Raw genomic sequence first — 15,000 nt, forward strand, 5'->3', positions numbered from 1 at the left:
TCTATACTTAAAATTAGATACTCAGCATTACAGTTAACATTTAGAGAGAGAGAGAGAATTAAGAAATGATAAATTTCATTCTACACTTAAAATTAGATACTCAACATTACAGTTAACATTAAGAGAAGAGAGAGAGAGAGAGAGAGAGAGAGAGAGAGAGAGAGAGAGAGAGACTCATGTTTCTGAACTGACAAACGTCTCTCCACCCCGACAGGTTTCAACCGGCGCGTCCCGGGCTATCCTCGTTACTCGTACTTGGGCAACCCAGCCGAGGGCGAGCATCACCTCATCATCAAGGGCGTTACCCTGGAGGACGACGGCGAGTACCAGTGTCAAGTGGGACCAACGGCCAACACGAAGGCCATTTGGGCGTCCGCCAACGTCACAGTAATGGGTGAGTGGCCTTCATACCTTAGTATGGTCGGGGGGCGCGGGCGGAGGGGGAGGGCATCAACGTGCGAGATAAATGCATCAGTCGATTGATTGGTCTGGTGTAATAAACTCGGTTTGCACGCGTGGTCAATTGGTCTTTTTTTGCCGAGTACTGTTTATGTTTTATTCATTCAGTATTTTTAAGACGATTTCTTGTTTTTTTTTTATTTCGTATAATTTATAATCGGCATAAAAGAATCTATTCACGATGCATAATTATTTATGTTATGAATATGGTAAACTATCGCCATGATTTAATCAATATAAGAATTTCTACATCCTTTTTTGTATGTCTAAAGCCTGGGGGTATTAATAGGTACATAAGGTGTCGTGGGAATGTAATTTGCATGAATATTTAATTAAACATAAAGTTTCAAAATTATTTTTGTTAAGTACATTTCAGGCACCAGCAGTCGTAGATTTTGAGACTCTGGTTTATAACATTGTATCAATCAAGGTACTTTTTTTAGATTTCTTTGCAATGGTTTATCAGGAAATTTTGGTAGTTTGAATACAGATATAGAAAAACTGGCAACCAAATGGTCATCAAGCTCATATCTGATATACAAAAAAACAAAAACAAAAAATTGAAGTATGGAAAGGGTTGTACCCTGAAGGGAGAGTAATCCCCTTAGTGAACAAATAATATAAAAATCGGGTAAAACGGTAAACAGAAATGAAATTCCAAATCTGCTGACAAAAAAAAAAAAAAAAATAAATAAAAATAATACCAGTCTCAAAATAGAAGAAGAAATTAACGCAAGGAAGGGGCTATACCATAAAGAGGCAGTATTTCGCTTGAAGAATATAAAAATCAGGTAAAGCGGAAAACAAATGAAATTCCAAATCTGCTAAAAATAAAAAGTCTCAAAAGAGAAGAAGAAATTAACGCAAGGAAGGGGCTATACCATAAAGCGAGACTAATTCCTTTTAGTGATTGAATCAAACAAAAATCAGGTAAAACGAAGGCACAAACTAAAATTCCAAATCTATGGACAAAAAAAAAGCAACAAAAGTTCTCTGATACGCACTGACGCCATTGATTCCGCTCAAGTTATACCTTTAGTCTCGTGCCACGCAATTTACGACCCGCTAATTTCGGAATGATGCTAATGACTCTGGCCACGACGTAGCTTCGGAGATCATTTGCGTTCGGATATCGTTTTCCATTGGAGCCGCCGCGAAGCGCTTTGGCTTGCAAATACGCGGCGCGATTATGCCGGGGAGGGGGTCGGGGGAACGGGGCATTGTTTAATCTCCATTTGATGCTTTTCACTGACAATGATGTTGCAACGAGTCTCTTGTAATGGAGGAGACATCGCTCCCATTGACTTGTTATAATTGTCAAGTCACCGAACTATGAGAGAAATAATTAATCCGTCTCCATAGCCATCTCGCGTTGCTTCCTACTTTCCCTTTTTTTTTTTTTTAGGTCTTTTGTGCTGCGGATCGTTTGAAGGGCTCGCCATTATCACACTTCATTATTTTGTGGATATTAATTTCGCTGCGCTGGTTTTTAATAGCTTTGGTAATGATGCCGTTAGCCGACTCGTTTCAGCATTATGTTTTATGCAAAGGGAGATAATCTTTTAAAACATGCAACCTTTACCATTCTGGTTTCCAGTATTCTCTAGCTCGATTACGGTTGTGAAATTTTGCATGATACACACACACACACACACACACACATATATATACATATATATATACATATACATAATCGTTACACGTACATACATATGCATATTTACGGTTTCATTTTGATATGGTTGGAAAACAAAGATACTAAAACAATTGTTAACTAACTTTACAACTTATCGAAGCAGAAAACTGAAGGTTTATGGACATCTCTGAAAGACAGTACAATGTAGCTTATCTGTGCTTTATATAACTCTAGTGTACATCATAACACTTTCCCACAGAGTTAAGCAAAAATAGTTTTTTTTCAGGTACTTAAGTACATCCTCCAGAGTTAAATTAAAATCACTATAAGTTCTATACTTTAACCTAATATTGGCTAGCATTTTTTATAACCAAATAAAAAAGTAACTTTTTTAAATTCGCAAAATGAAGTAATGATCACGTTCTTGTAAAGCAAACGGCAATGCTTTTAATCTTTTGAGTGAACTGTCAACTGCATCTCGCTTTCATAAAGTTACTACTAATTTTTTCAAAAGCTCCAACACAAGAAAAATTGAGTAATTTTCTCTCACGCTCCCCCCAAAAAATTTTTTTCATTTTTTTGCTGGTTTCATTAAGAAGCCTTCCCTTTAACAGATCTATTTGAAAGTTACTTTCCATTTTTTTTAAATGAGCAGTTAAAAGTCTTTGGTGTTTTAGAATCTGGGTATATTTTATGAAAAGAACAAACAAAGCATTTTCCATTTTTAACCCAGGCGAATAAACTGTGTCCACTTTTAGCCAGGAAATTCAGGATCATCCGTTTTTGCCCAATCATAAAAATAAAAATGTAATTCTGTTTTTAAGTATAATTAAGGAACTACTTTCACGAATACAGTTATAAAAAAAATTATGTATATAAGCAGCATAAAGATGCACAGATCTGTAATGTTTTCACATTCATCATAAAGACACTAAATAGATAAATAAAATATATTAACGCAATTCTCGTCGATATATAAGTCTAAGCATTCTGGATAATTCCCACAAGCTTCAGTAAAAGGAAAAAGACATTTCGGCGTTACGAATGTTTTTTTTGTTCTTGACAGTTATTCCAATATTCATAGATCTGATAAAAAATGAATATATTCCACAGTGCTTGAAAGAGAGAATATTCTTTTTGCACAAAAACCTGAAAATTTCCTGCAAGCACAAACAACCGGCATATTCTTTTCTTCACAAGCAAATTGATATTCTTCATATTTTCAGGACGAAAATATAAGAATTGTTCTGATAAACAAGAGTAAAGTTAATAGTTCACCGAAAATAATTCCCTACTTTCCCAACAAAAAAACAAAGGTAAATTTTCGCACACTGGTGAATGTAAGTTATATTTTTATCAGTACAAAATGGAAATCATTCCCTTCTTTTGGTTTACTAAGAAAAACTTTACGCCATTCCTGGAAGACTGATGAAAGTTATATTTTCTTCTGTCACAGATGAAAGTGAATGCTTTAGCAACAAGCCTAAACTGAAATTACGATTTACTAATACAAGCGATTCTCTCCTTCAGTAAAGACACTAACAAAAACACTAATGCACAATATATATATATATATATATATATATATATATATATATATATATATATATATATATATATATATATATATATATATATATATATATATATATATATATATATATATATATATATATATATATATATATATATACTCTCTGTCCCTTTCATGCTACTTAACAAAAGCCTGGATGGCTAATGAAAGTCAAATTTTTTCTAACTGAATGAAAGCCAACACTAGGCAGGAATAAAACAATCTTTTTGTTGAAAACCCCAAATGAAAGTCAAAATTTTTCTAACTGAATGAAAGCCAACACTAGGCAGGAATAAAACAATCTTTTTGTTGAAAACCCCAAATGAAAGTCAAAATTTTTCTAACTGAATGAAAGCCAACACTAGGCAGGAATAAAATAATTTTTCTGTTGAAAACCGCAACTGAAAGTCAAATTTTTCTAACTGAATAAAAGTCAACACTGGCCAGGAATAAAGCAATCTTTTGGTTGAAAACAGCAAATGAAAGTCAACATTTTACTTACTGAATGAAAGTCAACACTAGGCAGGAATAAAACAATCTTGGTTGAAAACCACAAATGAAAGTCATCATTATTTACATGAGCAAAGTCAATGGGTTGCCTAATCTGCCTCGATGAAAGCCACTTTTTTCATCACGAAATAGTGAAAGGCCTGATTTTTTCATATATAGAAAATAAAGTCGTCCTTTTTCTAAAAAAAAATAGAAATAATTCTTCTAATATTCTTTCCCCCAAGAATAAAGCCCATATTTTTTTCATTTTATTTTTCAGTACAAGTAAATGTAATTTTTTTGTAACAAATATGAATGTCGTCTGTTTTCCATGTTACAAAGAAAGTCTGTTTATCTTTCTCTGAAAGTTTCTGAGCAAATAGCTAAGGGAATGAAATAGAGATTTTTAGAAGATAAACTACACAAGTGAAAATGCGACGAAGTTTCTTCGGCGCAATCGAGGTTTCTGTGCAGCGTATAACATAGGCCACCGAAAATAGATCTATCTTTCGGTGGTCTCGGTAAAATGCGGTATGAACCGTGGCCCATTAAACTTTAAACACTGCCCGGTCATGGCCTGTCCTATATAGTTGCCAGACGAGCGATTATGGCTAAATTTAACCTTATATAAAATAAAAACTACTAAGCCTAGAGGGCTGCAATTTGGTATGTTTGATGATTGGAGGGTGGACGATCAACATACCAATTTGCAGCCCTCTAGCCTCAGTATTTTTTAAGATCTGAGGGCGGACAGAAAAAGCGCGGACGGACAGGCAAAGTCGGCACAACTGTTTTGTTTTACAGACAACTAAAACTAATTAAAATGGATCTCCCATCATTTACCTGCGATGAAAAATGGAAAACTGAATTTCTGTGCAAAAAAAAAAAAAAAATCCTCCCTTTTAACGCGTTAACTATTAAGCAACTAAGACTGTCATGTTTTTTTTTTATCTAAAGTGGCCTCTGGCAGCTTTTTCCTCGCCGTTTCCCCTTTCCTATTTTTTTTTTCTGGCAGGTCGTAGCTTTTGAGACACACCTGTAATTGACAGTGACAATCTTAAAAGAAAGAGTTTTGGGGGACTGTCTCGAATCTTTCTTTATTTATCTGTTTTAATCTTTTATGTCTTTCCACACCGACACTGGCACACAGATGTCCAAATACAATATATATATATATATATATATATATATATATATATATATATATATATATATATATATATATATATATATATATATATATATTAACTTTATCACATACACAATTGTTCTGTGCATTAGTAGAATTACTAAAAAGGACCTCATTCAAACTGGATGGTATCTAATGGAGTTTTTTATTCAAAAAGTTACAAGCTTTCTTGGACAAGCAGTCCACATTATCAAGTATCCGTACAATGAGCAGACGCGTAGTCCGGCTGTATTTATATCTGTGTGCTGGGTACTTTTATTAATCCTATAATCGCCTAGCAGCCCTAGCTCTTCCTGTGTGACCTCCACCCCCTCTTGACTTTGGTCTTTCTCTGATCCTTCCTCCTAGGTGACCGTTTTCCGTGCTTTCTCTTACGTTTTCTTCGTTTCCTTGCTACTGTGGGTATACGATTTTTCTAGATATGCTGTCTTCAAAGCCGTTTCCGGTGTTCCCTGCCATCGTGTTGTTGGCGCAAGTTATGAAGGCGTTCTCTACAACCAGTCTAGATGTTTTGTTGGTGTTCCTGTACAGAAAACTCATGTTTTCCCAGTCTATTCTGTGATCATTTTCCCAACAGTGTTTGGCAACTGCCGACGTCTGATTATAATGCCTTATGTTCTGCAGATGTTGTTTGCTTCGCTCTTTACATGATTTGCCAGTTTCGCCATAGTACCCTTCTTCACAGTCTAGACACGCTGCCATATAAACCCCCTCTAATCTCTTCCCCTCTACCGACTTTTTGTTTCTAACTATTTTATTCCTAATGGTGTTTTTGTAGCTGCCTATCAATTTGAAATTATTTAGCTTCCTGTTGATGGGTGCAATAGGTTGTTGTCAGGACTGTAATTATTTTCTTTCCTACCAAATGTTCCTTTTCTATCCTTTCCCTCTCCCAAAATAGTTTTTCCTTGCTTTGATATGTGCCCACTCCCACCAATACTTAGGGTAGCCTAGTCGCCTAAAACTCTCCCTCCAGGTAATCCAACTCTTCGTCTAAAATTCAGGACTGCAAATCCTATAAGCCCTGATGGCCAACCCTGTCATTAATCCTATTTTTATTTCTTTCCTATGACTGGAGAACCTATGTATGTATGAATTGGTGTGTGTCTTCTTCCTATATACCTTGAATTTTAAATTCTCCCTACCCTCTTGACCAGGACATCCAAGAAAGGAATTTCTCCCTCCTTCTCTTCTTCTAATGTAAACTTGATGTGTTCATTTAGTTTATTTATGTTTTCTAAAAACTTATGTAGATCTTCCCTTTCTCCCTTGAATAAACTAAATGAACACATCAAGTTCACATTAGAAGAAGAGAAGGAGGGAGAAATTCCTTTCTTGGATGTCCTGGTCAAGAGGGTAGGGAGAATTTAAAATTCAAGGTATATAGAAGAAGACACACACCAATTCATACATACATAGGTTCTCCAGTCATAGGAAAGAAATAAAATAGATTAATGACAGGGTTGGCCATCAGGGCTTATAGGATTTGCAGTCCTGAATTTTTAGACGAAGAGTTGGATTACCTGAGGGAGAGTTTTAGGCGACTAGGCTACCCTAAGTATTGGTGGGAGTGGGCACATATCAAAGCAAGGAAAACTATTTTGGGGAGAGGGAAAAGGATAGAAAAGGAACATTTGGTAGGAAAGAAAATAATTACAGTCCCGGACAACAACTCATTGCACCCATCAACAGGAAGCTAAATAATTTCAAATTGATAGGCAGCTACAAAAACACCATTAGGAATAAAATAGTTAGAAACAAAAGTCGGTAGAGGGGAAGAGATTAGAGGGGGGTTTATATGGCAGCGTGTCTAGACTGTGAAGAAGGGTACTATGGCGAAACTGGCAAATCATGTAAAGAGCGAAGCAAACAACATCTGCAGAACATAAGGCATTATAATCAGACGTCGGCAGTTGCCAAACACTGTTGGGAAAATGATCACAGAATAGACTGGGAAAACATGAGTTTTCTGTACAGGAACACCAACAAAACATCTAGACTGGTTGTAGAGAACGCTTCATAACTTGCGCCAACAACACGATGGCAGGGAATACCGAAACGTCTTTGAAGACAGCATATTCAGAAAAATCGTATACCTACAGTAGCAAGGAAACGAAGAAAACGTAAGAGAAAGCATGGAAAACGGTCACCTAGGAGGAAGGATCAGAAGATCAACAGAGGTGGAGTTTACTAGGCAGCAGGCTTGCAGCGATTGGCAAGCATTATAAAAGTACCCAGCACACAGATATAAATACAGCCGGACTACGCGTCTGCTCATTGTACGGATATTTCTGATAATGTGGACTACTTGTCCAAGAAAAAGCTTGCAACTTTTGAATAAAAACTCCATTAGATACCATCCAGTTTGAATGAGGTCCTTTATAATATATATATATATATATATATATATATATATATATATATATATATATATATATATATATATATATATATATATATATATATATATATATATATAATTGAATCACGAAAATACTGAACGTGATGAATATACAAATAAAGACAAAATCCACGAAGGAAAGAATAGCAATGGAGTATTGCACAAGTGGCCCTTTTCGACGTCTTGTCCGTTACTGAGTCTGCTGAGTAAAGGACAAGAAGTCGAAAGGCCTTGCAGTACGCCATACATATAAATATGCACATATATACACATATACATATTCCGCGATCAAGTACGACCACCTGCCCAAAGAATATATATAAACAATCCCTTCCTCCGAACACACTTTTCGATAAAAAGATACATTTCTGAGACTGACTGATTAACCAACTAACCTGTTTTCCTGCCGTCATCTGCAGTGTCCCCCGCTAGCATCAGCGTCATCGGGAGAGACGACAACTCCGTCGTCGAGGTCGTCAGCGGGAAGGTCCTGAGGCTGGAGTGTCTCGTGGCCGACGCCCGTCCGGCTGCGGCCGTGGCTTGGTACAAAGGCGGGCTCCGTATGGATTCAGGTCAGTGCCCAAGACTGTTCTGCGGACGTGATATTAACCGCTCTGTGTCGTGGACGACCTTGCGTAGGTCTAGAAGGTACGACTTGCTACTTTACGTCGGACTGAGGGGTACAACTTTTTACTTTGCGTAAGACTGAGAGGTACGATTTATTATTTTACATATGACTGAAAGGTAAGATTTATTACTTTACGTAGGACTGAGAGGTACGATTTATTACTGTACGTAGGACTAAGAGGTACGACTTTTTACTTTACGTACTACAGAAAGGTACGATTTATTACTTTACGTAGGACTGAGAGGTACGATATATTACTTTGCATAGGACTGAAAGGTACGACTTTTTACTTTACGTACGACTGAGAGGTACAACTTTTTACTTTACGTAGGACTGAGAGGTACGACTCTCTACTTTACGTACGACTGAGAGGCACGACTTTTTAATTTACGTAGGACTGAGAGGTACGACTTTTTACTTTACGTAGGACTGAGGGGTACGATTTATTAATTTACGTAGGGCTGAGAGGTACGACTCTCTACTTTACGTACGACTGAAAGGCACGACTTTTTAATTTACGTACGGCTGAGAGGGTACGACTTTCTACTTTACGTAGGACTGAACGTTACGACTTTCTACTTTACGTTAATTAGTGTCCAGAGTACGATGAAATTAACCGCACCGTATCAAGGACGACTTTACGTACTACTAACATGTACGACTAAGAATGGACGATGTCAGGACCACGCCAATTAACCGCACTGCATCAAGGACAACTTTACGTAGCACTAAAAGGTACGCCTTAGATTGGACAATTTCCGGAGCACATCAATCAGGATAATGTCTAGAGCGACTTCACGCCGGTAACTATAAGGACAATTATTCAGATTCCTTTCAAAGACGACTTTTAAGGACGACTTTTAAAGACGACTTGTGTAAGGCAGCGCGAAAGATGGCAGTTGTAACGACAACCTCAAACCGGTAATTAGTAGAACGACGTAACCACGCCTTTCAAAGAAGATCTACGCGGGGAAATATCTATTGTATATTTACAGATGATTGTTAGTTAGACTTGGACGGGACAATAAAATAAAAACTATGTTTTATGTAGTTCCGTTATCTGCTTCTTTTTATATATCATAACAGCAACTTGCATAAGACTGAGTTAGCGAAGACTTACTGTACATATACCTGTTTCAAAGATGACTGAAACATCCCGGTTACTAGGACACCTAGTTTCAGTATCACTATCAGTATCTCTGGCGATATTTGCTGAAAAACAGCACCTGAATGACGCATGTCAGTATAAAGAAAATATTAATAAGTAAAAAGCCGTAATAATGTAAATGAAAGACTGTATTTTCAAAATACAAAAATGGGGTTAAAAACAGGGGAAGCTTTCGAACGTTTGCACAACGGTCCTCTGTTTGACCCCCTTTTGTATTTTGGAAAAATACAGTCTTTCATTTACATTATTGTGGCTTTTTACTCATTATTTCCATTCACAATACAGTGATGCACCATAGATAAAAAAATATTACTGATGACACACGTATATCAGCATCACACAGACCAGAATCAACTACGAAAAAATTATGATAATATCCCCGACTTTCTTAACAGTCTCAAGAACGACTTAAGACATCAACACTGATTTTAGAATGCCAAAGACAGCTGACTGAAGGGAACCAAGCACACTTTCCAATTGGCTTGTTCAAGAACAAGTCACGGACGTCAGGAATATTAACTAGTTTCTTACTACAATAAAGCTCTAAAATGGAAGACTGCAGTATCTGCAAAAATACAGAACTGAGAAGAATATTAGATACGGCAATTTTCCCTCACCTTACAACTGATTTTGCAGATACTGCAAATGGGACTCCCTAGATACTCGTGGAAAGCATTGAAGAATCATTCTGAAATTGCAGTAATTTGCGTATTAGTGTTTCACAAGCTCAGATACTGCAGTTTTCTATTTTAGGGCAAAATACTTAAAGAGACTTTAGCAGAAACGCGTTTCTCGTTGAGCCATTTCTTTGTGAATAGATGGTGGTTTTGTTTCAGGGAATTATGAGTAACGATTTGCTATTAATCGAATATATATATATATATATATATATATATATATATATATATATATATATATATATATATATATATATATATATATATATAATATATACATATTTAGTAAGCAGTATTATAAAACACACGTATGTTATTCCGTTTAATAAGTCTTTTATCCTTACTCTGTGATAGGTATTTTTTTTATTTAAATTTAATACTCAGTGATCCCTCATCAGACATTTATATTTCTGTCAGCACCAGAATTTTATATAACTAAATAGCATATTTTTAATTTTTCAGTAAAGAAATATACATTAATAATAATGATAATCACAGCCATTTGAAACTTGTGCATATAACTACTAATTCAGATTTTACTGTCAGAGAGAGAGAGAGAGAGAGAGAGAGAGAGAGAGAGAGAGAGAGAGAGAGAGAGAGAGAGAGAGAGAGAGAGAGACATTGTAAAATGTATTTGGTACTTAATTCATAAACCAATATCTTCATCATCATTCATATTATCAAATTTCCCCCGTCAAGGTAACTACTTGATGTAATATGCTACTGGAAATAATGTCATCTGCAGGATGACCCACTGTCAAAGAGAGAGAGAGAGAGAGAGAGAGAGAGAGAGAGAGAGAGAGAGAGAGAGAGAGAGAGAGAGAATGTAAAGTGTATTTGGAACTTAATTCATAAACCAATATCTTCATCATCATTCCTATCATCAAGTTCCCCCATGATGTAACATGCCACTGGAAATCACTTCATCTCGAGGATGACTTATTCTTGAACCGCGCGGCGGTTCCAACTCTTGGTTCTAGTCGCTCTCACTCCAAGATACACCTCCCTGCCAGGGTCGCACCAGGAATTCGTCGAGCGGTCGCAAAAGCCCCGGATGCTCAACGTCAGGAGCCGCCTGACGCTACGTCCGGAGGCCTCTAGCGACGGGGAGGAGTATTCGTGTCAGGCCATCCACCCAGCGTTAGAGGGGTCGCCTACCAGTCTGGTCGCCTCCGTTACCCTGTCGGTTCTACGTATGTTAGACAGACGCTGTTTCTGTTTTCTTTCTTTTTTATTTGTGTGGGTGTGTCTTTTTTGTGTGTGTATGTGTGGGACTTGTTGTTGGAAAACTATCATTTGTGTGTGGGTGTGAGGATCTTTGCTGTAGAAACAATATACTTGTTGAATATATATATATATATATATATATATATATATATATATATATATATATATACAGACATATATATATATATATATATATATACATATATACATATATACATATATATCTATATATATACATATATATACAGTACATATATATATATATATATATGTATATATATACACATATATATATATATTCTCATCCCCCGCATCTGCTTCCGAACGTGCACAGATCCGTCCAGCGCTCCAAAAATCACCGGGTACAAAACGGGAGAGATCCTCTTAGACGGCGAACACAGAACGCTGACCTGCCGCGTCTCGGGCGGGAACCCGCGCCCTAGGGTCACGTGGTACAGACACGGGCGCGCCCTTATTCTCACGGCAGTCGCAGCGCCGAGCGCTACGCTGCCGGCGATCACGACCGCCACTCCCAAGGAGGAAGGCGTGGTGTTCGTCACCCAGCAGATCGTCGCCATGCGGCAGGAGGACACGGCAGTGTACGAGTGTCGGGTCTATAACAAACTGCTCAATTATCCGCTTACTACCAACGTCACGTTGACTGTTCATTGTAAGTATCGTTTTTGTACTGAGTGCCGTTCACAAAATGCTTAGGCATTCAGTCTCAAAAAATTGATTTTCCATGACCAACAATTTGCACATTACCTCATATCCTTCTTTTACCTGTTGATGCTTTTACTATCATTGTAAGTATTATAATTATTTTGTCTCCCATTCACAAAATTCTTACGCATTCAATCTAAAAAAAAATGATTTTCCATGACTAACAATTTGCACATTACCAAATATCCTCCGATAACCTGTCCATGCTTTTACTATCATTATAAGTATCATAATTATTTTGTCTCCCATTCACAAAATACTTACGCATTTAATCTAAAAAAAAAAAAAATTAATTTCCAATCATTTGCACATTACCAAATATTCCCCGATAACCTGTCCATGTTTTTACTCTCATTATAAGTACCATAATTATTTTGTCTCCCATCCACACAATACTAACGCTGTCTATCTAAAAATATTGATTTTCCATTTCCAATCATTGCATATTACCAAATGTCCTCCGATTGTTCATGCCTTTACTCTCATTGTAAGCATCATAATTAAGTTGCGCATTTATTTAAAAGAATTGATTTTCCATAACCAACCATTTGCACATTATTAAATATCCTCCTGTTCATGCTTTACTCTCAGACCCACCAGCAAAAGTCTTCATCAAAGGACCAAACACAGCGAGCGCAGATAAGACGTTCACCCTCACCTGTCAAACTTCCCCGGCCAACCCCGCAGCCAACATCACCTGGTTTATACAAGGTGAGTACTTACAGTCTTTACTGAAGAAGGTACTTATATGGAAGTGACTCGTCTTTTAAAGCTTCAATTGTTTTTTCATATTGTTATTGCTGATATTCTCCTCATTCTGGTGTTATTGCTCATGCTACTTTTCCTTTTTCGTTTTTCTATTCTTCTTCTCCTATGAAGAAGATATATGGTCACTGGATCTTAATCATGGATCTAGTTTAAACTTCTGTGAATGGATAGATTTTGTATATAACATTTCAATATTATTTTTCCAGTTTTATAACTAATAGAGCCATCTTACCTTTCTCTAGATTGCCAAGAACATCATATTAGAAAAGCTGATTTTAAGAGTTGTGATCATAGGTAATTTAAGGGACTTTAAGCTATATTTATCATAAACAAAAGATTAGAATTTTTTTTTTGACATTCCTTCTATATGGGGTATGGTCGGGGCTAAATGAGGGAGAAGGTAAGATAAAGGATGGAGCGATGGAAAACAATAATGAATCTTTGAAGAATAGAAGACAAGAAAACCAGTAATTAAAAGAACAAGGAAGAATAATGTGTTAGTGTTTTTTCGATCCCAAAGAACGAATTCTGAGCTGGTAATATTTACATCAGTTTAATAATACAAAAGTCTTAATTAAAACCTAATAAAAAAGGACAATATTTTTAATGGCATACCTATATATAAACGAACGTACACTGCCATGATGAAATTATATATGAAATCTCTTAGTAAACATAAGTCTTGCATAAAAAAATATGCAAAGACTATTATCAACGACTTTTCATCATTAGAAAATTATATATGTATAAAGATAAATAAAATAAAACGAAAATAATTAGCTAATAAACACCTACTATTGTCCATAAAACTATAAAAGACTCATTGGTGCGTATGTGAACAAAGGAAACACCTCAATTAAAATATTAAGAACAACATAAATAAGAATATTTGGCACATCGGTGACACATCATCATTAATTAACAATGCATTCAGACTGAGACGAAAGCTCACTTTGAAATAACTACAGACAATTCTGCTTTGATAAAATAAAGGTCACTTCATTTCATCGATATTTCGACATCACAAAAGACATAGAAATATAAAAAAAATCTTTGACAGAGATATAATTCTACTTTGATTAAAAAAGGTTCTCACATAATTGCATCATCAACATTTCACCATCACAAAAGACGCAGAAAAAAAATCCTGAGATAGAGGTATAATTCTAGTTTGATAAAAAAAAACTTACATCATTTCATCATCAACAATTCAACATCACTAAAAACGCAGAAAAATAGAAAAAAAAGTCTTTAGACAGAGTTATAATTCTACTTTGATTAAAAAAGTTTCTCACACGATTTCCTCATCAACAATTCACCATCACTATAGACGTAGAAAAATAGGAAAAAATCCTAAGACAGAGATATAATTCCACTTTGATGAAAAAAAATGTGTCTCCATCATTTTATCATCAACATTCCACCATCACAAAAGACAGAAAAAATAGAAAAATCATCCTAAGAATGAAATTTCACCATCATAAAAGACCTAAAAAAAAAAAAAAGAAATCCTGAGATAGGAGTATCCTAACCTTGTCCTTTCCTCCCGAAGGCGACAGAATGGTGAGGGCGAGACTCAAGACCACGGAGGACGAGGGCGGCGGCTGGGTGACGTACTCGGAACTGTCTCACACCCTCCAGTCCACGGAGGACGCCCACATCAACGTGGAGTGCCAGGCGGCCAACTCGGCGTCGGAGGCGCCCGCCACTGAAACTAAGGTCATCAATGTTATCAGTAGGTGAACAGAAATGGATTGACTGTTGGTGGTCAGGTCGTAGTACATGATGAGAAAATGCTTTGGCTGACTGTGATCAGGTAGAGAAGTTTAAGAAAATAAAGAGAGACTTTGATAAAATTAAAGGAATTCGTAGAGAATAAAATATAAAGAGAGAATTTGATTAAATTAAAGGAATTCGTGGAGAATTAAAAAAATAGAGAATCTGATAAAATTAAAGAAATTCGTGGAGAATGAAAAAAAAATAAAGAGAGAATTTAATATTATAGATGTTGAGAAAATACTTTAGTTGACGGTGATCGGGCTGAGAAGTTTGAGAAAATAAA

At 36.2% G+C, this 15,000-nt stretch overlaps 1 protein-coding gene and 1 long non-coding RNA gene across 5 annotated transcripts in view; one reads left to right on the plus strand and one right to left on the minus strand.

Annotated features, from left to right (window-relative positions):
• Positions 1–15,000, minus strand: part of LOC136851416 (uncharacterized) — a 424,951-nt gene that overhangs the window by 200,358 nt on the left and 209,593 nt on the right. The window contains exon 3 of the long non-coding RNA XR_010856871.1: positions 14,471–14,652. This is a non-coding gene — a long non-coding RNA (uncharacterized lncRNA). The remainder of the gene's footprint in view (positions 1–14,470; positions 14,653–15,000) is intronic.
• LOC136851414 (nephrin-like) overlaps positions 1–15,000 on the plus strand; it is a 122,499-nt gene that overhangs the window by 79,939 nt on the left and 27,560 nt on the right. For 3 of the 4 annotated variants that reach the window (XM_067125500.1, XM_067125499.1, XM_067125498.1), the window contains exons 4-9: positions 214–394; positions 8,167–8,319; positions 11,201–11,413; positions 11,782–12,117; positions 12,762–12,881; positions 14,491–14,673. In XM_067125500.1, the coding sequence (XP_066981601.1) occupies positions 214–394; positions 8,167–8,319; positions 11,201–11,413; positions 11,782–12,117; positions 12,762–12,881; positions 14,491–14,673 (1,186 nt within the window). The remainder of the gene's footprint in view (positions 1–213; positions 395–8,166; positions 8,320–11,200; positions 11,414–11,781; positions 12,118–12,761; positions 12,882–14,490; positions 14,674–15,000) is intronic. The other variant, XM_067125501.1, reaches the window with a different exon arrangement.

This window comes from Macrobrachium rosenbergii, chromosome 23 (assembly GCF_040412425.1).
Source record: "Macrobrachium rosenbergii isolate ZJJX-2024 chromosome 23, ASM4041242v1, whole genome shotgun sequence".
NCBI classification, from domain to species: Eukaryota; Metazoa; Arthropoda; class Malacostraca; order Decapoda; family Palaemonidae; genus Macrobrachium; species Macrobrachium rosenbergii.